This window comes from Cetorhinus maximus, chromosome 19 (genome assembly GCF_964194155.1).
Source record: "Cetorhinus maximus chromosome 19, sCetMax3.hap1.1, whole genome shotgun sequence".
Classification (NCBI taxonomy): domain Eukaryota; kingdom Metazoa; phylum Chordata; class Chondrichthyes; order Lamniformes; family Cetorhinidae; genus Cetorhinus; species Cetorhinus maximus.
Window position 1 is genome coordinate 63,538,153 of NC_135897.1, and position 25,960 is coordinate 63,564,112.

A 25,960-nucleotide genomic window follows, 5' to 3' on the forward strand; every position below is an offset into this window, starting at 1 on the left:
GGAAGTGGCCACGCATTAAGGACACCTATACAAACTGACCATGCCTCTGCCAGTGAGACAGATCAGGCGCAACCACAATGATATGATTGGGCTTGGGCTCCTAGCCTGCCCACCCATGGAAGCAACGCAGAGGCACCAAAGTGCCACCGAACACTCCATACCTTACCGAACCCCGCCCCCCTCCCCTCCCTTCCCCTCCCCACCCCTCACCACGGAGCAGTTGGACTGCACACGTTGTATAATCTCCTCGCCAAAGCTGGCCATGTAGCAGTCACTGCTGGAGGTGCTCACAGCCCTCTGCAATCTCAGCATCCTGGTTTGGACCAGTTTCCCCCATGTCGCAGGTTGACAGGGCAGCCATGCAGCGCACTCATCTCTGGCCATCCGAGGGGTGACCAACACTCTCCGGGAAGCATTAAGGGGCAGTCACGCAAGGCCAGGAAAGGTGCTAAGTACAGCCACGTCTCTCTCCCTTTTATGCTGCAGGAGGATCACATCAGGATCATGGATCCTGGTGATCTAGCTGTGTGCCTGATGGCCTACAGAGACCGTGGAAGACTGAAGAGAGAATGACTGAGGTTTCTGGCTGCACAAAGGCAGGAGCAGCAACTTCATGAAGAAGGGGCAGCAGGGGCTCCCGCACACGCTGCCCAGGAGCAACAGCGAGCCGTGGCTGGTGGGCTCCTAACGACACCCAGGGTCTATAGACACAGCCTTTCATTCCTGCAGATAACTGAGAACCAGTGTCACCAAAGACTGCGCATGTCTAGGGACTTGGTGGTTCACACCTGCCACTTACTGCAGGACTTGGTGCCAAGGGATATGGAGGGCATCCACTGCCAGTGGCTGTGAAAGTGACTGCGGTGCTCAATTTCTAAGCCAGTGGCTCCTTTCAGGGCTCCATAGGTGACCTCTGTGGGAATTCACAATCCACCACCCACAAATGCATCCATGAGGTCACGGGTGCCATCTTCTCCATGGCACACAACTTTGTGCATTTCGCCCGGGACTGGGACAGCCAGGATGCAAGGGCCATTGGATTTGCCCTGATCTTGGGATTCCCACAGGTGCCGGGTGCGATTGACTGCACTCATGTGATGCTCAGGTCTCCGTCGCTACATTCAGTGGACTTCATCAACTGCAAGGGCTTCCACTCACTGAACGTGCAGCTAGTGTGCGACCACCAGAAACACATCCTGCAGGTATGTGCACGGTTTCCAGGGAGTGTGCACAACGTCTACAGCCTAAGTCGCTCGCAGATCCCTGCAGCCTTCCAAGGTCCAAGAGGCTGTAGGATTGGCTCCTTCAGCAGAGCGACGCTATAATGAGGCTCATGCAGCAGCTCGCAACTTGGTGGAGGACCATTGCGATGCTGCAGATGTGGTTCCGGTGCCTGGGCCAGTCTGGTGGAGCCCTGCAATACAGTCCGCAGAGGGTGTCACGCATCGTCGTCGTCTGCTGCACCCTTTACAACCTGGCACTGCAACAGGGAAAGAAGCTGGCTGAGGAGGAGATGCAGGAGCTGGAGGTCTCCTCGGATGAGGACGCTGCCGACAGGAATGAGGGTGAGGAGGTCCTCGGTGGTGATGATGATGGCGATGAGCCTCTTGCACAGGCTAGACGAGGCAGGCATGCTCGGGAGGCCCTCATAGCTGCCAGATTTGTGGAGGATGATGACAACATTTTCTAGATTTAGTGATGTGTAATGAGGCAGATTTGATAAGGGAGCTTAAGGTGAAGGAAGCCTTAGGAGGAAGTGACCATAATATGATAGAATTTACCCTGCAATTTGAGAGGAAAAAGCTGGAATCAGATGTAACAGTATTACAGTTGAATAAAGGCAACTACAGAGGCATAAGGGAGGAGCTGGCCAGAACTGACTGGGAGATGAGCCTAGCAGGGAAGACAGTGGAACAGCAGTGGCAGGAATTTCTGGGAGTAATTTGGGAGACACAGCAAAAATTCATTCCTAGGAAGAAGAAGCATACTAAAGGGAGGACGAGGCAACCATGGCTGACAAGGGAAGTCAGGGTCAGCATAAAAGCTAAAGAGACAGCATACAATGCGGCAAAGAGCAGTGGGAAACCAGGGGATTGGGAAGCCTACAAAGACCAACAGAGGACAACTAAAAAAGAAATAAGGAGGGAGAAGACTAAATATGAGGGTAAACTAGCCAGTAATATAAAAGAAGATTGCAAGAGTTTTTTTTAGATATATAAAGGGTAAGAGAGAGGCAAAAGCGGACATTGGGCCACTGGAAAATTACGCTGGAGAAGTAGTAGTGGGGAACAAAGAAATGGCGGAGGAACTGAATAGGTACTTTGCGTCAGTCTTCACAGTGGAAGACACGAGTGACATCCCCAAAGTTCAAGAGAGTCAGAGGTGAGTATGGTGGCCATTACCAAGGAGAAGGTGCTAGGAAAATTGAAAGGTCTGAAGGTGGATAAATCACCTGGACCAGATGGATTACACCCCAGAGTTCTGAAGGAGATAGCTGAAGAGATAGTGGAGGCGTTAGTGGTGATCTTTCAGGAATCACTGGAGTCAGGGAGGGTCCAGAGGACTGGAAAATCGCTAATGTAACCCCCCTGTTTAAGAAGGGAGTGAGGCAAAAGATGGGAAATTACAGGCCGATTAGCCTGACCTCGGTCGTTGGTAAGATTTTAGAGTCCATTATTAAGGATGAGATTTCAGAATACTTGGAAGTGCATGGTAAAATCGGGCAAAGTCAGCATGGTTTCATCAAGGGGAGGTCATGCCTGACAAATCTGTTAGAGTTCTTTGAGGAGGTAACGAGTAGGTTAGACAAAGGAGAGCCAATGGATGTTATCTACTTGGACTTCCAGAAGGCCTTTGACAAGGTGCCGCACAGGAGGCTGCTCAGTAAGATAAGAGCCCATGGTGTTAGAGGCAAAATATTAGCATGGATAGAAGATTGGCTGTCTGGCAGGAGGCAGAGAGTGGGGATAAGGGGGTCCTTCTCAGGATGGCAGCCGGAACTAGTGGAGTTCCGCAGGGGTCAGTGTTGGGACCACAACTTTTCACTTTATACATTAATGATCTAGATGAAGGAACTGAGGGCATCCTGGCTAAGTTTGCAGATGATACAAAGATAGGTGGAGGGACAGGTAGTATTGCGGAGGCGGGGAGGCTGCAGAAGGATTTGGACAGGTTAGGAGAATGGGCAAAGAAGTGGCAGATGGAATACAACGTGGGGAAGTGTGAGGTCATGCACTTTGGTAGGAAGAATAGAGGCATGGACTATTTTCTAAATGGGGAGAGAATTCAGAAATCTGGAGTGCAAAGGGACTTGGGAGTCCTAGTCCAGGATTCTCTAAGGTTAACTTGCAGGTTGAGTCGGTAGTTAGGAAGGCAAATGCAATGTTGGCATTTATTTCGAGAGGACTAGAATATAAAAGCAGGGATATGCTGCTGAGGCTTTATAAGGCTCTGGTCAGACCACATTTAGAATATTGTGAGCAATTTTGGGCCCCGTATCTCAGGAAGGATGTGCTGGCCCTGGAGAGGGTCCAGAGGAGGTTCATGAGAATGATCCCAGGAATGAAAGGCTTAACATATGAGGAACGTTTGAGGACTCTGGGTCTATACTCGATGGAGTTTAGAAGGATGAGGGGGGATCTGATTGAAACTTACAGAATACTGAAAGGCCTGGATAGAGTGGACGTGGGGAAGATGTTTCCATTAGTAGGAGAGACTAGGACCTGAGGGCACAACCTCAGATTAAAGAGAAGACCTTTTAGAACAGAGATGAGGAGAAACTTCTTTAGCCAGAGAGTGGTGAATCTATGGAATTCATTGCCACAGAAGGCTGTGGAGGCCAGGTCATTGAGTGTATTTAAGACCGAGATTGATAGGTTCTTGACTGGTAAGGGGATCAAAGGTTATGGGGAGAAGGCGGGAGAATGGGGTTGAGAAACTTATCAGCCATGATTGAATGGCGGAGCAGACTCGATGGGCTGAATGGCCTAATTTCTGCTCCTATGTCTTATGGTCTAACATGCAGTGAGGTGTCCCCATAGATCCTCACATTGCAGTTGTGAACGTTTGACTCCAGTCTGGCTTATGGCAGTGCCAATACCCTCTGTGAGAATGCTCCTTTCATGGAGATGTCATGAGGATGAGGACAACATGCAGTGAGGACACGCCATAGATCTTTACACAGCCTCTGAGAATGTCTGTCTCCTGTCTGGCCGAGGGCAGCTCTCTTGCGCTCCAATATCAGGGCCATCTCAGAGCTGCAGCCATGAATCTTTAGATGCATCTGATGCTGTGTCCGCCTTCAGCACTTCAGCCCCTCAGGAGCTGGTGCACAGCATCACTGGTCACAGGTTCTGGTGTGATGGGGGCCAGTCCCACCTTAAAGGTGCTGAGAGCACACAGAGAGAATGAGAGAACTCTGTGGCACCTGCCCACGACATTCTGGCAGCAATGACCAGCACCACTGAGGTGCAGGCATTAATAATGTTTCTAGGGAGTGTGAGGCTGGACCATCACTGTGGTCTGAATGCTGCACAGAGCATAGGGAAGAGACCCTGGACTGAGACTCCTGTCTTTATCTTGTGCAGAAAGGTTTCACATCTGAGTGACAAGAACACTGCTCATCAGAACAAGGAGCCACAGGCAGGGAGACATTCTTAGGAGTTTATTGACAATAGTGAACAGTATGTACAAGTGATCAACACTCATGCCCAGGCTGTGCAACTAATTTTACCCTAACTTTCCTAACCCTGCCGCTACGTCTTGGTGCTCCACAGACATCCTCAGCGGAGGTGGAGGCAGTTGCTGACAATGACCCCCTGTCTGTGATGACTTTGGCAGGCATCCTCTGGAGGGCCGAGACTTGGTGGGCCCCGGCCTGCTTTTGGGGGCTGTGTGGCAGTGGCACCCTCCTCAGCCTGTAAAGCTGGAGCTGTGGAAGTCACGGGAAGAGGGGGTTTGGATGGGCCGGTCACTCCCAGAGTCACCTGGATGGATGGCCCCGGAGTGTGTACCAGCTGATCCTCCTCCCTATGGGTGCCCAAGGGCCCCTGGCTGACTCCGTGAGCGGAAGGGGTAGCTGGAGTGTGATCAAGCTGCCCAGCACCCCTCTCACGTACACACAGTTGGAGGCCAACTAAGGCGTCAGTGATGGAGTTGAGCCCATACAGCGGTGCAGGAGTGACATCCTGGACCAATGTCTCCATGCAGGCTGCCATCCTGCCAGTGTTGGTCTCGGTGCATTGCAATGCCGGAGCTATCACCTCAGCCTGAAGACGGATACACTCCTGCATCGTGCCTTGCAATCTGAGGAGTACAACAGACATCCCTTCCTGATATTCCCAAGCTTGCCTTTGCAGCTCCAGCAACTATAACATGACCGAGTCCAGAGCTCATCATCTGACTCGGACTCAGCAACATTCTGGCCTCCAGCAGTCCTCCGAGTGCCGGGGACCTGGGAAGTCCCTGCCTCCGCCTGCTGTGGATCAGAAAGTGCGATGTACTCACCAGATTGTGATTCCGAGGCTACTCTAAAAGCCAGGTCCCACCAAGATGTGTGTCTCTGCACTGGTGGAGGGTGTGGGTGAGCGCTGTGACGGAACTTCAGGGAGGGTACCTTCAGATTTCTCTTCAGAGGTTTCTTCAGGGCTCGATTGGAGGTCCTGGGTCATGGACTCTGTTGGCTGTTTGGCAGATGTGCCTGCGAAAACAAAGGGAGATAATTAGTGCATGGCAGTGGCCTGTGAAAGAGGACACATCACTCACAGCTTGGTTGTCTGATGGATGTTGCACTGCTGGATCCTCACTTGATAGAGCAGCGCCGACCTCACCGTCAGCACAGGAACGGTCCCGGTCATCGCCAGCCAGCTGGATGGCTCTGTTTTCAAATTCTGTCAGATCTTTGACTCTGGCATCCCTCCGCCTGTCTCCGACCTTTCCCTCCTGTTGTGAGCCAGCTTGTCCTGCATGGGTAGGGATGGGGAGATTATATCAGGATGCCTGCCAGGCCAGGTGATAAGTATGCCTGGCCTGTGTAGGAGGTGAGTGGTCTCAAGGACGGGATGAGGACAATGACAGTGTGTGTGAAAAAGTGAATGGTGATGTCCCTTGCACTGGCAGTGAGTGAGGGCCCTGTGGATGTGTGATGGGTTTGAGAGTGTGAGAGTCGGGAGTGATGAAAAGAGTGACTTACCCTGGCAGAACGGAGGAGATTGTTCATCCTTTTGCGGCACTGGGTGGCTGTCCTCCTCTGCAGGGTGTTTGCACTGACCACCGCTGCTACCACCTCCCAAGCCGGGCTGGTGATTTTGTTACACATCCTGCGGCCAGAGCAGGGGTTAGAGCACATCCCGGCGGGGCCTCCATTGCATCCAGCAGTCGCTTGAGGGACCCGTCATTGAAGCGGGGGGGCTGCAGTCTTTTTCCTTTGCTGGCCATGTCTCCCAGGCAGCGGTGGTGAGCTGGTGGCAATGAGCACTGTGCTGGTGGCTGCCTTTTAAAGATGGCAGCTGGGTGAATGAGGGCCCGCTTGCCAGGGAAATGGCGTGTTTTGCGGGAGTGAATAAATAATGAGGTGGGCTCAGGATGATATCGCATGAAAACCCGCCATTTTTGTCAGCAGGTAAGACTCCATTTTACCCGCCTGTGACCGCACTTGGTGCGATTCTGGGAAAATTTCACCCAGGGTCTCAGTTTAACATCTCAACCAAGAGACAATACCTTTGACACCACAGCACTCAAGTATCAGCTTTTGATTTTTGTGTTCAATTGCTGGAGTGAGTCTTGAACCTTTTGGGTTAGGCCAGAGTGGTATGAACTGAATCACATTTGACATTTAATATTCACCTGGTGCTCTCCTGAATACGGGGAGAATGCATTGTTCCTGTTTGAATTGTACTTTGGGATCATTTCCTCTTCAGTTCTCAGTCCAAAGGGGTGTCCAACCCACAACATCACGACCTCCACCAAGGGCAAGGACGTAGGTCCCAAATCTACCCCAGCCCCAGGGATCGAACCCCCCCATGCTCTTAGCGCCAAGTGGTGCACACCAACCGTGGCCCTACCCCACCCCACCCCCAAAGGGGACTGAGCTGCTATGGAAACATGCACTTAACATGCATGTTGTAGTCCAGAGCTATGGATAGTGATGGTAGAGAGCCTAATTTTCTTTCCATCATGGCTCACCAGGAATCTCTCCTACTCTTACTGGCTGCATTAGTGTATGTTGGAAGGATTTACAAGTTGATACTCAACGAGCTGAATTTTGCCCCCATTGGGGGGGGTAAGTTGATGGGCGGGCGCTTACAGGCACGCTTCCGATCGATGCCCCTGATTGGAGATGTGCTCAGGGTGACGTCCGCACAAAAGTGCTATATGCTCCCTGTGCGGGCGGGGCGAATTCCCAAAATCGAGAGTGCGCTCTTTTGCACATGCACACAAAAGAGCGCACTCATCTCTCTGAGGCTAAGTGCTGCCTCAGGGAGATCGGCTGTACATGTAAAAAAATACAAAAATAGAAAAATAAAATTTCCCTTACATGTCCCCTCATGTGACAATGTCACATGAGTTGGGACATGTCCATAATTTTTACAAAATCTTTATTAAAATTTTTTAAAGCCTACATGAAACCTCACCCCGCCTGTGGATGTGGTTTCATATTTTTTCTAATTCCCGCCGGGGCTCCTGGCCTGCCCGCCAACCTTAAGGTTGGACAGGCAGGTCCTTCAATTACTTAATTGACCTTGTCAATGGCCTCAATTGACCATTAACAGGTCGGCGGGCACGCAGCTGATTTGGCTGTGCTCCCGCCTTCCTGAAAATTTAAATCGGGTGCGTCATTTTACACGTTGGCGAGCGGGCCCCACCCCCGCTTGCCGACTCGTAAAATTCTGTCCAACCAGTTTGGCCACGTTATGAACGCACCTTCCTTGGCCATCAAGTCCTGGAGTGGGTCTTGAACCCAGAGCTTCTGTCTCTGAGGCCACTATGCCACAAGACCTCCTTGTGATTATTTACACCAAAATAAGACAGGTTTAGTGCTTAATCCTTTAATACCGCTCTGATTATGTGCTAAAGCATGTAATGGGACCTTTCTGATTTGGGGCAAAAGCGTTGCCAACTGATAACCTTAAAAATATCTGCTTTTTATCAGAAACAACGGGGAGAGGGGGGGTTGGAAGAGCCCAAATTTTCATTACCTTTTAAATGAACAAGAGCAATGCACATTGAAACCGCTGAACAAAAGTGTCTGAATGCTTTAGGTTCCCTGAGAACTATCTTATCTGTTTTGAATGAAATTATGAAAACAACTAAAATGATTCAATCCCTATGTATTCATGCAAACAATATTTACAATGTATAATACCATCTTGAAGTTAGGTTTTTAGTTGATGTGTTTCTCTTTCCTTCCAGTTCTTTTCCCTCTGTTCCTGAGGGCCACAATTTGTTGAATTACTTGCTAAATTGCACCAGTAGGACTATTTTTAATGTGTGATCACAGAAAATAAATGTATGCAAGTTATTTGGCAACACAGCTAAGTACTGTCCTGTCCTTGCCAGATGCCCGCATATCTGCTTTCTAATGAGGAGTTGGAATCCTGTTTCATATTTCTTTTCAATGTCCCAGCAACACAAGCCAATAGTAGTACCCCAAGGTTGCTCGGGGGAGATCATTAGCTCAGAACATGACCAGGGTTCAATCTGACATGTTGCCCACTGACCCATCAGAAGCTTCTAATTGTAGTTTTATTTTAAAAAGGAAATTTCACAGTGTTTCCCTTTGGAGGGGAAAAAGCTACTGAAAATACTCTTAATTTTATGGAATTGTTTAAATGTTGAGTAGCAATGACATCACTGAGCAGAACATTTTAGAGGAGCTATGGACCCTGACAGTACAAGGCACAAAGAAGATGGTTGCTGGAAGGTGATTAATGAACCTTATATCTCTCTCTTAATTCAGCTGTCCAACACTTTCAAGGTCACTAAGTCCTCAAAGTTGCTCATCTTGGTGTAAACAAAAATATTCACAAAAGAAAATGATTTTTCAAGTTAATGACAACTTTTTGTTTACTTTTTGGGAAAAGTTATTGATGGTGAGACTCAGACTTCAGAGATGAGCTTGCCTTTAACTTCCCATTTTAGAGGGTCCAGTATTTTTGAGAGTTTGGGTACAAAAGCTGTATAGTGATGTATTGATGTTATTTTATCACCAATACAAAAGCAAAATACTGTGGATGCTGGAAATCTGAAATAATAACAGTAGATGCTGGAAATGCTTAGCAGGTGTGGCAGCATCTGTGGAAAGAGAAACAGAGTTCACATTTCCGATCTGTCACCTTTCATGAGAACATCAGATGCTGCCAGATCTACTAAGTATTTCCAGTATTTTCTGTTTATATTCCCCATTTTACCACTGGCTTGGTTATCTTCAATAAATTTTCAAACATAAACAACAAAATAATCTATGCAGTAGGAAGAGTATCTGTAGCCACTTCCTTTAAGACCCTAGGTTGCAGGCCATCAGGTCCTGGGGACTTGTCAGCCTTTAGTCCCATTAGCTTTTCTTACACTTTTTCTTTAGTGATTGTGTTTTTTTTTAAGTTCCTCCCTCCCTCTTGCCTCTTGATTTTCTACTTCTTGGGGTGTTTTTTGTATTTTTTTTACTGTGAAGATAGATACAAAATACTTGTCCAAAGCCTCTGTCATTTCTTTGATTCCCATTATTAATTCCTCAGTCTCATTTTCTAGGGGAACAACACTCACTTTAGCTACTGTTTTTACTTCTATATACTCCTAGAAGCTTTTATAGTCTGTTTTTATACTGCTTGCTAGTTTTCTCTCATACTCAAATTTCTCCCTCTTTATTTTTTTAGTCATCCTTCGCTGATTTCTAAAATTTTCTCAATCTTCTGGGCTACCACTAATCTTTGCAGAATTATATGTCTTTTCTTTTGATTTGATACCATCCTTAACTTCCTTAGTTAGCCACGGATGGAGGATCCTTCTCAGTCTTTCTTTCTCAATGGAATGACATTGTTGTGAATTATGAAATATCTCCTTAAATGTCTGCCACTGCTTCTCTAATGTCTTAACTATTAATTTATTTTCCCATTCCACTTTAACCAACTCTGCCTTCATACCCTTGTAATTGCCTTTATTTAAGTTTAAGACTCAAGTTTCAGACTCTCATTTCTCACCCTCAGACTAAATGTGTTTATACTAGCAGCAATTTCAATGAGCTGAGTCAGTCACTGCTGGCTAAGGAACCAATTCTAGCTGGCACACTGAATGCATGTTCCACTGTATGGGATTAAGAGAGTGTTAGCTGGAGTATAGCGCTCCAAAATGACAACATCATGTTCAGCCTGCTCTCTATACTTCCAGCAGTCATTCAGCATGCACACTAACACCCTCATCGATATGACGTCCAATGCATTATGCCCCAATTGTGGATGCGCATTCTGCGGGTATCATTTTGGATATTGAACAGAACTCAGCACTACTGATATGATAGCATCCAAGTCTCTTAGGTCTCTTTCAACTTCATCCTTAGCAATTTTAATACCAGGGTGGCACATGTGTGGCCCATTTTTCCTTCTGACTCCACTTTACTTTTGCAAGCATTAAATTTCAAACTGCCATTGTTTTGCTCACTTAAATATTTTGTTCAACTCATTTCCAATTTCTCATTTTCCTCCTTTCACCACTGCCATTCTAGTTTGGTATCACCTGAAAACTTTATCAATTATTTGGATTTCTGAGTTCAAGGTACTAATGTAAATTAGAGATGGCAGTGATCCCGATATCAATTCCTACAGCACCTTACATTTTTCCTCCCCAAACACCCCAGAATCACTTGTTCTTTATCCGTAACAAAGAATTAGCCTAAATACAAATAGCTTTGAATTTAACTAATAGTTTTTCATGCAGGGCTTTGTCAAATGTCTTCTGGATGTCTAAGTACTACACATTGTAGCTTTTATTAAAGTGCATACAGAAGTCAAGAGGGTTGCTGAGGTAGGATCTTCCCCTTCTCGATCCATGTTGACTGTTGTTTACTATGTTATTACAGGTATCAGTCTTGGGTCAGTGGCAGCACTTTCACCTCTTGTGTCAGAAGTTTCTGGGTTCAGATCTCACTCCAGGTGTAGAATTGAGAGAGTGCTACACTGTTGGAGATGTTATCTTTTGGATGAAACATTAAATGGAGGCCATTGTTGTCCTTTCAGATGGATGTAAAAATCCCATAGCACTATCTAAAGATCAGGGAGCTTTCCCTGATGTCCTGACCAATATTTATTCCTCTAGCAACATAACTGAAAGCAGATTAAATGGTCACTAGTTCATTACTGTGTGTGTGATGTTGCTGTGTGGAAATTGGCTGCCGTGATCACTAAGTTACAACTGTAACTATACTTGGTAAGAACTTATTTGGCAGTTTTGGGACTTCCTGAGATTGTGAAAGATGCTATATAAATGCAACTTCTTTCTTTTTATTATATATCTAAGTTTACATCTCAATTCCATTATTTAAATGGGCTACAAATAAGACTAATGGATCTGGAGTTGCCTGTTTCAGACAAGCTCTTTTCTAATGTAGGTACAAAATTGACCTACTTTCCATCTACAGGTACATTCCCACTGTCTAGTAACACCTGCCATGCCTCATAAATCTACTCTCTATTCTCATTTAGCACTTTGGGGTAATTCCTTTAGTTTTCATTTCTTCCCCTGCCCCAATAAAATGCCTTGTAATGTTTTTCACATTAAAGTCACTGCATAAATGCATGTTGTTGTTGACAGGCTGATTTTATTTTTCATAAAAACCTTTTATTCCAAGTCATATATTCTAATTTTTTCACAGGCCTTTTTCAAAAAGTTTGTTTTAAGCAAGGGATGTGTTACTGTTCTTGGAAACAATGCAGTCTCTTACTTGTAACAGTGATGCCTGTTATCTGTAAACCACTACTGATATAAAACATGTGTTCCAGAAGGAGGTCACAGGCACATCGTAAATGAATGTGATTCTTAAAGAGGCAAGTAAGATTATGTCAAAGCATTCATCCATAATCTTGCTACCATGTATGGTTTCATGCTCTTGTGACAATGTGAGACATATTCTAATTGTGATGTGTGGGAAAACTATTCAATATAATAATATACTTAAACTTAACTAGCCACTTCAGAATTCTGTGGTATGTTCAGTAATGCCTCAGCTCTGAACAAATAGATTTTGATTCAAGAAGTGCAAGTCCAGGGATAAACCCCATAAAAAAAGATGTGGAATAATTTATCATAACAATGATTCACAGGATTAAGATTCCATTGCGAGTATCGTCCTACAGTTCATCTCTATAATCAAAATTGGACGCTTAATATAGCAAGTAGTCATTTAGCTCTATTCAGAGATAATTATGTGCATTTCAATCAGTGCAAACCCACATTATGACAAGACAAACTAATTTTCTAATTAAAGTGCTTCTGGCATCTTTTTTTTTAAAATGGGAGACACCTTAAATGGAGGTTAGCGTTGACAGTGTTCATTTTTCTAAATGGAGGTAATCAATAACATGCAGATTATTTTTTGACAAAGCTATGATTTATCTGAAACTTGTATTGTGGTGACTGCTTCTGTTACAGTGCAAATGACTGCAGTTTTTAAAAATCCATTTATATGGTTAAAGATATGGTTGTCACTGGCAAGACCAGCATTCATTGCCCATCTACCCTCTTGAATCAATAACTATACTTTCAAAAGTTAATTTTCAGAATATCTATTGCAGTGACTAATTTTATCCAGATTTTAAATGTACTGGCTCTACTGCAACAAGGAAAGTAAGGGTTCAGTATTATTACACATGTCAGCAATTTTTAACATGGGGAGCTTTTTGTATGTTATAAAATAGTATTTACAGCATTGATGCATTACAAATAAAAGTTTGTCTCCCACAGAATACTTTTGGCTAGCTTCATTTTATCCTTACAGTTCTTGATAGTTTTCTGTGTATTATACCTGTATCCTTATAGTCCATTAACAATAGTGCATTTCTTGAATATTTAATCATTAATAAAGTTCATCTATATGCTTTATGAATATACTTATTTCACAATATTTACAGATAGTTTTTTAAAATTTCTTTCGAACAAAATTTAAACAATAAGAAAACATAGGATAGGAAAACATAAAATATGAATGTGTCCTTCATAACAAAGCAGATATCTTTAACTGTCTTCGTTAATTGTGGAGTATGCTGCATTTAAAATGTTAGTAGTAATGCTAGAATTATTTCAACTTCAAATTTAAAAATTTGCGGGGACTTGAACTGATGCTAACATAACTAGGGGAATGTGAGAGAGAGATAGAAAGACCGATTAGAAATAAGCAAATTCATTATTCATCAAATTACTAGGCATTTAGGCTGTTTTCTATCCAGAGAGTACCTTGTTTTGTTCTTCAATATCATAGATTCTAGGAAACATAGCATTATCACAGCCATCCTTCTCAATTCCCCTCAATTGAAGGTAAAATTGCCATTTTGTTTCAAAAGAAAACCAGTTCTCACGATAATCTGTGAATATGAGCAAATATAAGGACTGTGTAAAGGAAATAACTCACACAAAATATAGCCAATATATTTAAAATCTGCACATGAATTATTTACAGGAATAGACATTCTAATTAAAACTAATTAAAATTAAAACCTGAAAACACAGGAATTGCCAATACTTCTATCAATATTATCCTTCCATGGTCTCTCTCCACCCTACTGAAATCTTTAGGTTTACATCCTACAACCTACAATAGCCTCCACTTGCCCTCCTCTCTGCTCCAGCCTGCAGCCACCATTCTCTGCATTATGGATTTTTCTCCCCAAAACCAATTGCCACATTATCTTTATCTCTTCTTCAGAAGTCTCCTAAAATTATTTCTTGGTCATTTCCTTTAACATCATCTAATTCCTGCTCAATGTCCATTGTTGCTCCTGTAAAGGTAATTCTGATTGTTTATCAGAAAAAAGATGCTACAAGATATAAGTCATATCTAATGAATTTGATTACATTATGCTGTGATTGCACTTTATTTTCAACCTTCAGCATAGAGGAGGGGGCTGGTTGCTCTGCTGACTTAATCATTTCTCTGATCCGAATTCAAATCTTGTTCAATAAATACAAAAGTTGTGGCTGAATGAATTTGGAATGTGTCAATGCAATTCTTGGGGAGGTGAGCCAGCACCACCAAACCAACTTAATATGGCATTATATTGCTAGTGTTTTTTCGGAAAGACAAAGAGGACAGCAGAAAGGAGTCAAAGTGCTACACTGCTGCTCTAAGGTTGTGGAGAGGACAGATTTTTGGGGAAAGGTATGAGTTTTCTTTACCTTGTATCTTATTTATGATGTCTGAGCTGGGATGATCTGATGCTCGTTGCAGTAAGTATATATGCTTCGGTTGCCTATCTGTCATAACTCTTATGGGGAACCTTTCATGTCATGTTAGCATCCAAATTTTCTTCTTAAGTTTTGTTCATTAGGGAGCTGACTTAGCAATGTCACATGCTATAATTATTATATTATAATTACCAGGAAGAGATGGCTTCCGAGGCAGCTGATTCCCCAATACATTATGTATTGGGATTTCTGATTAGCACCAGCCTTGGTTCATTGGTTGCATTATTATCTCTGGGTCAAAAAAATCACGGATTCATGAAACTTCTGAAACTGGAGCATACAATCGAGGGTGATATTGCCATGTAATAATGGAGGAGTGCTACATTTCAGATGAGATGTTAAGCCTGCCAATTCAGTTACATGTAAAAAATACAACCATGATGTCCTCACAGCCCAATCTGCATATTTAAAGAAGAACCCTGCCAGTTTCAGGAAGGTTGCCTCTTGTCTGGAAAAAGTTAAAATTGGAAGAAGCTGCAGGATCAATATGAGACATCAGTGAGTGAACTCTACTGGTGATTTTAACCACTCGGCTACCTGATTTCGGCTGAGCAGCAAGGGTTAAAACTGCCCCTATTATGTCACACTTGTCCCATTTATTTTGAGAAAAAACAGAAAATAGTTTTTAAATGATAAACACTTGGTTGGTGTGTGTGTGTGTCTATATTACGCTTAATGAGCAGCTCTTCTGACTAATCATATTCAATAGTAGGTTTGATCAGCAATTACCCAATCGGGGCAGGGCAATGAATCAAGTGCCCTATTTTCTGTGAGCCAGGAAACAAGAGAACAAAGACTCAAGCTGACGAGTCAGTTGGTGAGATCTGCTAAAAGAAAGGACAGTGAAGAGCAGGCAGTTTTCATTTAGGAAGGAAGTCAACTTTGCCTCAGATGGCTGGCCACATTCAAGTTGAAAAGCGGTCTTAGAAAATTGGTTGCATTTTTATTATTTTGCTTATTCTCCTGGATAGAGCTGAAGTTAGTGGGATTATAGGTAAGATTTGGTCAAAATAGTTGCTCAGCACATTTACTGTAAAATATAGTGAAGGTAACTATTTATTGCAGATTTCATCTTACTAAGGTGTTATCAGTCTGCCTACTGATAAACTGAAGAAGCACGCATCAGGAAGACATGACATCCAATTCAGATTGCAAAGGGGTCCTATTGTTATGCCCTCACCCTGCATCCCCCCATTGGATGGTATGTTTCAATGTTGGGCAGCATGGGAACAATCTTGATCACAAGATGGAGAGATCGCTTATTAATACAAACAGTCTGCTGAATCTCAAGATAATATCCATGGCAGACCCAGTATTGTAATTCTAATTAAATTATTTTTTGGAACTATTATTATAAGATAAATGTGTGTTAAATGCAAAATCCTTTCTTTATACTCTGCAATGAAAGTACATGAAAAATATTGCAAGGTGTGAAAACAGAAATCTTTGTGATCCGAACATTTTCTAACACATATGTAGCAAAATGTTTTCACAGTTTACATTTACTTCTATAGAAATGTTGTATTATACCTATCAGGATCTAAAAATAAATGTCCGAATAATAAGAAAAAAATAAGTCTTATTTAAGAAATAGATTGGCAAGCTGGAAACCCTACCTGAAAAGTGCTTCATCTTCCTTTCACAGTGCTGTTCTGCAATTGGCATCACTTCCATCATTCTACGTCCCCACTGAACAATGGGCTTCCCTTGAATAGCATATGATGTAAAAAGTGCTGTACAGAAAGTACCTAGAAACCCTACAGATGAACATGTTTAGTGTTAATGTTTCAGATAGTAAATTAGAACCAGTCTGGTGTTTTGAATAAAGTATCAGCTTTTTCCAATGCATATTTTTGAGAACATAAAATGTTTATCTGTAAGATGACATGTGCAGTTCACTATACAGTTTGGTTCCATAATAGCAAAAATAACACAACTAAGTTCAGACAGTAGGCCTGCCATTTTGGATCCAGCTTGATTGCAAAATCCTGGTGCATAAAAGATACCAGCGTAAAGTCAATGTATGGAATTATACAGCATGATGGTGTGCAATATATTGAAACAAACAATACAGTGCAAACCTAAATATAATGAAGGTACAAATCTCAAACATAGACAGAATGACAGGTGAAGATATATCCTTCCCTTTCAGGTTTTCACTTTCATACCAGTCCCAAATGCTGCACTTGAATCATCCACTAGCAAATGCACAAAAGTGGATCAGAAGACACACCCTATAATCTTTGCACCCTCCTTAAGTCCTCTTACTAAATGACCCTTGATGCCACAGCTGAGTTTGAGAACTCATTGTGCAGAGAATTGGGAAGATAAATTTGCATCTTTCTCTTAAGCCATGTTGCTGCATCACACTCAAGTGATACAATGGGTGGGGTGGAATTTAATGGTCACGATGGCGGGTTCATACTCCGGCTGGACAGCCGGTGGCAACTGCACTGCGGCCATTCCCAATTGCACAGCCTACTGACTGCCATTAGGATACCCGGTTCTTGCAGGGGCATTTTCCGCATAAATTACTCCTGCAGGGTAGACAGCTTCTGGCTAATCAAAAGCCTGCAGATCTCCAGTGCCAGAAGTGCTACAGGGAGTGGTTGCCACTCCCAGTACTGCAGTAGGCCTCAGGCTGAGGGTTGTCATTGGAACACCATAATACAGGTAAAGGGGGTGGGATTGCCAAGGTCTGTCAGAGAGGGGGGTTGCTGTAAAGGGCAGCAGGGGGCTCCTGCCAATCCTTCTCTTGCCCTGTGCGGACCCCTCATGGGCACAGGATGCCCAAGGAGGGACTTGCCCCGAAACAGGCTGCAGGCTTATCTGCCAGTGTTAATCTGGTGGTTTGCCCACATTGCGTGGCCTCTGCCTGATGTTAGTTGAATACCAATGGTGGTGGCGAGGCCTTTAGGTAACCATTTAAGGGCCCCAATTGGCCTCCGTGCAGGAAGGCCGTTCTTGACCCTGTGCACCCCAGGCTTAATTGAGGGACATGGGGATCAGGAAAGTGATGGGCTCTCTACCCTGTACCTTCTCACCCCATCATGCAGCTCCCCCCCCCCACCACCCCCAACCCTGTATCCCAGTCCGCTCCTGGGGTGGTGTGGGGGACCTTATAATTTTGCCCAACATGCAGTATTATTATAGGAGGAGGCAAAGGGGGGAGTGTTATGTGTACTGGGTACAGTTCTGGCTGCTAAATTATAAAAAGGCACTGGAGAGGGTGCAAATAAAGGATATACAAGGGTGATAGCAGGAATGTGAGGTTACACCTATCAGGATAGGTTAAAACAGTTGGGTCTCTTTCCTCGACATAATGAAGGTCTTAAAGTTATGAAAGGTTTTGATAAGAGTAAAGACAGATAGGATGGTTCCATATGTGTGGAAGAGCAAAATTAGAGACCATCAATACAAGATAATCACCACGAAATCAAACAGGGAATCAGAAGAAACTTATTTACCCAGACAATGGTGAGAATGTGGAACTTGCTACCGCAGGGATTAATTGACATGGACGGAATGGGCTGAATTTTCGTCTGGGTGCGGAGGTGAGTTTCGCTGCGTGAAGGCCACAGTTTGCTTTTTATTGGAGGAAACCTGATTTTCCTCCTCCCAAGGAATGTAAAATATTTTTCATTGATATTGCATGGAATCTTGAGGACTGTACATAGTACAAGCGCGTGAGTGGTTATGGACAATATATGGGGGCATTAAGGGGGCATGGATGATCTATGGGGGCATGGGGTGGCACAGGCTGGCATAGGATTTTTGGGGGGGTGAGGTAGGTGAGAGGTGAGTTTTAGGGGGCCCTTAAACACTTGGGAGCTGGGATACTGTGTTGGAGAACTGAGGGGGGCCTTCTAACTGGCCCACCTTCACACCCACACTCCAGCACGGCTCGTAAACCTGACCCTGGTGTGAAAAGACGAAAATGACATGTGAACTCACACATGGGTCAGGTGTGCAGTTCATGAGCTGCGGAAATGTGCAGGTCAGGTTTTCCAAAGCCCAGAGGCACATTTGGCCCTATAGGTGCATTTAAATGTGAGGGGTTGCGGGGGGGGGTCTGGTGGTGGAGGTGCTAGATAAGTATATAAAGGAGGAGGAAACAGGGGTTATTCTGTTAGAGTTAGATGAAGAAGGATGACGGGTGGCTCATATGGAGCATAAATACTATAAATGGTTGGGTGGAATGGTCAGTTTCTGTGTAATTCTATGTATTATAAATGAGATTTTAGACAAGATGCAATAAAGCAGAATCTGATACAGTAATATGTTGATTAAAGAATGTTACATAATTTTCTACTTTATTTTTCCTAATTGTTTTACTTATGAATAGAGAGCATAGATTTGCTGTTTACTTCAATGATGTGCTATTATTTACAGTGTCTACATTTTACAACATTACACAGCTGATGTAGGCCAAGCTGTAATAACTGCTTAGTAAAATGCAGTTTTTGGTTGGTTTTTGAGTATAGCATTAGAACTAACATCCCGGTACTTAACTAACCCAGCATACTTAAATGCTATCGGCAAAAAGTATGAACAAATTTATTTAATGGTTTTAGTTATCACATTGGAACAGTTCTCTTGATAGTCATCAGACATACGCATTTATTGCTGAAAGGGTATTACTTAATCCTTTACGTGTTACCTGCTGGATAACTGTGCGTCATTCGACCACATTCAATGCTGACTTGCAGGAGGTCATTCAGTTGCTCAGCCTTTGAATAGCACATACCGACACACATTGTTCTTGCAGCTGCTCCAAATTTAGGTTCTGTGAATTGGCACGTGACAGCCGATTGATAGCGGTGCTTCAAATTCCACATCACTTGTACATACCAATGTTAGTAAACAAGCACTAATTATTAGTACATTTAAAAAGCCAACTTTTAACTGCATTGATTTAATCATGATGAATAATAAAACTTTTATCTCATTCCTTAAATATCTAAGTAGAGGAAACATTTAATGTGCTGACTGAGTTACTAAAGCCCTTGATTATGATCTGATGGTGACTTCAACCTCATTATTAATAAATATTATGTACATTAAAAATATGCCACTCAAGTTTTATTGAAATGAAAATCAATAATATGCATTCAAACATAAAAGTGTAAACTGTACCCTTAGCTTTGAAATGGAATTTCTACTCGTATTATCACAAAATTGCTGAATACAGACTATTTACAGTGAATTGTTCAAGATTCACCAAAACGTCAAGCATTCACTAATGTCATATGTACACTTACAATGCCAGTTTATTTTGGATGCCTTTTAAAAGGACAATTAATTGGATTATTTAAACTTTGAACAGAAGTTTGAGTTATGTACAATCTCACATTTACTGCTTTTGCTTGTAAAACAAAATACTAAAATTGAGTAGTTTTCTGTCCTGGTCATCTTTGTTTTTCCCAGAATGACATGTGTTACCAGCTACTCTGTTGATAATAGAAAAGTAAAGTATATGTACAGTCCCTACATTCCAAATTGTAACATGAAGATCTTGTCAGAGATTGCGGATTCTCTGAAATTGTTACACTGAACACCATTACCTCAAACATTGTCCACCCTACCACATCCCCCTCACACACACACGCACGCGCATGCAAAACCCTACACAACGTTTGAGTTAAGAGAATTCTCCTGCTCTGTTCAAACTTTCTTGCATTCAATCTTGGATCTGTGGCCTCATTCTTTAACTCAAAGCTACTGGAACAGTTTGTTCCTATCTCACCTATCTTATTTTTCATAATTTCTATCACATTACATTGCTCTCTAATCTACATTGTTATAACAAAAAAGATCCAATTTTTAAAGTTCTTTTTCATACCAGATAGCATCTAGCTAATCTGTGTTGTACCCATTCCAAAGCCTCAATATCCTTCCTACACGCTAACTGTGTTCTTAAGATTTTACGTAGGCTCATCATGACCCCTTCGCATTTATATTCTGTATCTTTTGAGATAAAACTAGAATGTTGTTAGTTTTTTCTCACAGCCTGATCAACCTGAACTGTTGCCTTTAACGTTTTGTGTACACAAATTCCCAAATCCCTCTTCTCTTCTATGACACCGAGCCCTTTTTCATTCAAAATATAATTAATGCTTGTTTAAAACTAAAATGCATCACATTACACTTACCATAATTGAGTCCTATCTGTCACTTTTCAGCTTATTCCATTATCTTATCAATATCCCCGACATTGCTTCCTCTGATCTTCTAAAGAATTAACTAGAGATCACATTTTGGTACCATCTGCAAATTTCAACACCACACCCTTTTGGTCTATAACCAAATCATTGATATACATGGTGAATTGAAGTGCTCCAGAACTGAAATCCTGAGGGATATCACTATCCACTTTCAACCTAAAATCTTCTATTCTCCATTTCTCCCTTCTAAAACTTACTCTCATTTGCTATTCTCCCTGTAACTCCATATCCCTTAAACTTCACTAGCAATTTCCCATATGGTAACTTATCAAAACCTTCCTAATGTCCATTCACTATTTTCCCGATCTATCATGTCTGTTCCCTCAAAGAATTCACTGTGTTTGAATCATCTCTTTTGAAATATGAACTGACTTCTAACTTTTTTTTGTTATTTAGATAGGTGGTCATTTCATCAAGGCTTTGTCATCCTCAGATATTAAGCAAACTAGCCTGTAATTACCCAAATTAACACCGTTTCCTTTTTAAAAAATGGATACTCCATTAGTTCCTTTTCAGTCCTCTGGCACTCAATTTAATTTCTAGGGCCTTTGCAATTTCCTCCCTCAACTACTTCAAGATCCTGGCAGGTGTTTGCTTATGCTTTAGAGTCATAGAGTTATACAGCACAGAAACAGGCCCTTCGGCCCATTGTGTCCATGCCGGCCATCAAGCACCTATCTATTCTAATCCCATTTTCAAGCACTTGGCCCATTACCTGTATGCTATGGCATTTCAAGTGCTCATCTAAATACTTCTTAAATGTTGTGAGGGTTGCTGCCTCTACCACCCCCTCAGGCAGTGTGTTCCAGATTCCAACCACCCTCCGGGTGAAAAAATGTTTCCTTAAATCCCCTCTAAACCTCCTGCTCCTTACCTTTAATCTATGCCCCTTGGTTATTGACATCTCTGCTAAGGGGAAAAGTTTCTTCCTATCTATGCCCCTCATAATTTTGTATACCTCTATCAGGTACCCCCTTCAGCCTTCTCTGCTCTAAGGAAAACAACCCTAGCCCATCCATTCTCTCTTCATAGCTGAAATGCTGTAGCCCAGGCAAAATCCTGGTGAATCTCCTCTGCACCTTCTCCAGTGCAATCACATCCTTCCTATAGCGTGGCGACCAGAGCTGCACACAGTACTCCAGTTGTGGCCTAACTAGCATTTTATACAGCTTCAACATAGCCTCACTATTCTTATATTCTACATCTCGGCTGATAAAGGTAAGTATGCCATATGCCTTCTTATCCAAGCCAAGCTTTGACGCTTGGTTATCCCTTAATTTAACTAACATTTAAGATTTTCATTTTATCTGCCACAGTATTTCTCATCTCTCTAGTTGGATATGGTGGTGCAGATGACTACCAACTTTCCCTACATAACAGTCATAACAGTTCCCTACATAACAAAATGATTTATTTTGTGGTATTTTGAAGTAATAGTAGGGATGTTGTAAAGGGCCATAAGCTTAAGTGCAATTGTTCTATGACTGGGCCAGCTTTCCACTGTCTGGTCAGAGTAGATAGGGAGAAACTGTTCCCATTGGGGGAAGGATCAAGAACAAGATGACACAAACTTAAGGTAATTGGCAAAAGAAGTAGTGGCGACATGAGGAAAATATTTTCCTGCAGCAACTGGTTCAGATCTGGAATGCACTGCCTCGAGTGTGGTGGAGGCAGGTTCAATTGAGGTGTTCAAAAGGGAATTGGATCATTACCTGAAAAGGAAAAAAATGCAGGGCTAAGGGGAAAAGGCAGGAGAGCGGCACTAGATGAATTACTCCTTCAGAGAGCCAGCACAGACATGATGGGCTGAATAGCTTCCTGCTGTGCTGTAACCATTCTATAATTTGGCATAATCACACCTAACGGTATCATACCACCCTCTCTAAAGCTAAACTTCTTACAATTCAAGGAACATTATGGAGGGGACCAATGATCTCAGATTCCTCAATTTCATTCCTGCAAACTCTTTTAGCTGCTTTTCCAACCTCAACTTTTAAAATTTTGCAAAGAAATTATGGATATTTTGGTCTCCAAAGGGAGGACCATCCACACAGGTGCTTCAGCCACTACCTCCTTCTGACCTCACGTCCATCTCCAATCTTCTCACAGCCTCTCACTCACTCATCCTGATTCTTTATAACTCTGTAGTTTCCTCCTTACCACTCCTAATTCTTCCTCCAAATTCAACTTTTTCTATGAGGACCATCTCTTGCTCTCTTAAGCCTCTCCCATCCAATTTGTGATCATTTAGTTATGTCTCATTATTCTATGCTCGTTAATATTGTAACGAGGTCCATCTGATCAGGCACCATCCCCCCCCTATTCAAAACTGCCATCATCTCATACTCTTTAAAAGGCATACCTAAGCCATTTTGTTATCACCAACTACCATCCAAACTCCAATTTCCATTTCCACTCCAAAGTCCTTAAGAGTGTTGTCACCTCCTGGCTTTGGGCGGAGTTTTCCGAGCCCGCTGGTGGCAGGTGTGATAGGTGGCATGCGCAGAAAATATGGCGTGACCTGCTTCACAACGGCGTGAAGGCAGGTCACGATTGTCTGGTCAGGCCACTACCAACGTTTCCTGCCATCGGTTGGCGGGGAGCTAATTGTAATATATCAGTATATAATTAAAAGGCCATCCCACCAGGCTCTTGGAACCCCGCCATATCATCCATCCACGTTGGCGGGAAAGCACGCCGACTTATTTCACAACAACACACAGGCGACATGCACTTGGTGGCCTTCACTTTGGGGGAACTGAGGTGAACGAGCAGCAGCGTTCTCCAGTTTACAGACTTCGAATCCACCACCATTTATTGGACCACGGAGCAGTTGGACTGCACACGTTGTACAATCTCCTCGCCAACGCTGGCCATGTAGCAGTCACTGCTGGAGGCGCTCACAGCCCTTTGCAATCTCAGCATCCCAGTTTGGACCAGTGTCCCCCATGTCGCAGGTTGACAGGGCAGCCCTGCAGCGCACTCATCTCTGGTCATCCGAGGGGTGACCAGCACTTGCTGGGAAGCATTAAGGGGCAGTCACACACGGCCAGGAAAGCTGATAAGTACAGCCATGATAACCACGTCTCTCTCTCTCTTTCATGCTGCAGGAAGACCATGTCAGGATCATGGATCCTGGTGACCTAGCTGTATGCCCAATGGCCTACAGAGACGCTAAAAGACTGAGGAGAGAGTGACTGAGGCTCCTGGCTGCGCAAAGGCAGGAGCAGCAACCTCATGAAGGGGCAGTAGGGGTTCCCGCACACGCTGCCCAGGAGCGACAGCAAGCCGTGGCTGGTCGGCGCCTAGTGACAGCCAGGGTCTATAGACGCCGCCTGCCATTCCTGCAGATGACTGAGAACCAGTGTCGCTGACGACATGTCTAGGGACCTAGTGGCTCACATCTGCCACTTACTGCAGGACTCAGCGCCAAGGGGACATGGAGGGCATCCACTGCCAGTGGCTGTGAAAGTGACTGTGGCGCTCAATTTCTATGCCAGTGGCTCCTCTCAGGGCTCCACAGGTGACCTCTGTGGGATTTCATAATCCGCCACCCACAAATGCATCCATGAGGTCATGGATGCCATCTTCTCCATGGCACACAACTTTGTGCATTTTGCCCGGGACTAGGACAGCCAGGATGCAAGGGCCATTGGATTCACCCTGATCTCGGGATTCCCACAGGTGCTGGGTGTGATTGACTGCACTCATGTGGCACTCAGGTCTCCGTCGCTACACTCGATGGACTACATCAACTGCAAGGGCTCACAGAACGTGCAGCTGGTGTGCGACCACCAGAAACGCATCCTGCAGGTGTGTGCACGGTTTCCAGGGAGTGTACACAACGCCTACATCCTGAGTCGCTCGCAGATCCCGGCAGCCTTCCAGAGTCCACAGAGGCTGCAGGGTTGGCTCCTTGGGGACAATGGCTGATGACACCCATGCGGCAGCCTCAGACTGCAGCAGAGCAATGCTATAGTGACGCTCATGCTGCAACTTGCTACTTGGTGGAGCAGACCATCGCGATGATGCAGATGCGGTTCTGGTGCGTGAACCAGTCTGGTGGAGCCCTGAAATACAGTCCACAGAGGATGTCACACATCGTCATCATCTGCTGCACCCTTTACAACCTGGCGCGGCAATGGGGAGAGGAGCTGGCTGAGGAGGAGATGGAGGAGCTGGAGGTCTCCTCCAATGAGGAGGACACAGACAGGGATGAGGGTGAGGGGGTCCTCAGTGGTGATGACGATGGGGATGAGGCTCTCGCACTGGGAGGCGAGGCAGGCGTGCTCGGGAGGCTTTCATAGCCGCCACATTTGTGGAGGATGATGACGGAATGCAGTGAGGTGTCCCCATAGGTCCTCACATCGCAGTTGTGAATATTTGACTCCAGTCTGGCTTATGGCAGCACCAATACCCTCTGTGAGAATGCTCCTGTCATGGAGATGCAGTGGAGGCCATAACAGTTGCTCGATCACAGGAGGATGATGACAACTTGCAGTGAGGACACTCCATAGATCTTCACATAGCTTCTGAGAATGTCTGTCTTCTGTCTGGCCGAGGGCAGCTCACTTGCGCTCCATGATCAGGGCCATCTCAGAGACGCAGCCATGAAACTTTAGATTACTTTTACCTAACTTTCCTAATCCAGCAGCTACGTTTTTGTGCTCCCCAGACATCCACAGCAGAGACGGAGTCAGCCTGCTGACTGTGACGCCCTGTCTCTGATGACTTTGGTGGGCGTCCTCTGGAGGTCCGAGACTTGGTGCCCCTTGGCCTGCTTTCGGGGTCCTGCTGTGTGGCAGTGGCACCCTCCTCGGCCTGTGAAACTGGATCTGCAGAGATCACAGGAATAGGGGATTTGGATCAGCCGGTCACTCCCAGAGTCGCCTGTGTGGATGGCCCCAGAGTGTGCACCTGCTGATCCTTCTCCCTATGGGTGCCTGAGGGTCCCTGGTTGACTCCGTGAGCGGAAGGGGTAGCTGGACTGAGATCGAGCTGCCCAGCACCCCTCTCATGTACACACTGTTGGAGGCCAACTATGACATAAGCAATGGAGTTAAACCCGGGCTGGAGTGCAGGAGTGACGTCCTGGACCAAGGTCTCCATAGCAGCCGCCATCCTGCCAGTGTTGACCTCAGTGCATTGGCATGCCGGTGCTATGACCTCAGCCTGAAGATGAATGGACTCCTCCATCGTGCCTTGCAAACTGAGGAGTGCAGCGGACATCCCTTCCTGATGTTCCCGAGCTTGCCTTTGCAGCTCCAGCAACTGTGACATGACTGAGTCTA

General features: G+C 44.4%; 1 protein-coding gene across 1 annotated transcript in view; it reads right to left on the reverse strand.

Annotated features, from left to right (window-relative positions):
* LOC144693854 (uncharacterized) overlaps window positions 1-25,960 on the reverse strand; it is a 41,643-nt gene that overhangs the window by 8,164 nt on the left and 7,519 nt on the right. Inside the window, exons 3-5 of the mRNA XM_078563953.1 lie at window positions 19,106-19,231; window positions 16,062-16,202; window positions 13,438-13,565 (exon numbers count right to left, since the gene is read on the reverse strand). Coding sequence (XP_078420079.1) covers window positions 13,438-13,565; window positions 16,062-16,202; window positions 19,106-19,231 — 395 coding nt within the window. The remainder of the gene's footprint in view (window positions 1-13,437; window positions 13,566-16,061; window positions 16,203-19,105; window positions 19,232-25,960) is intronic.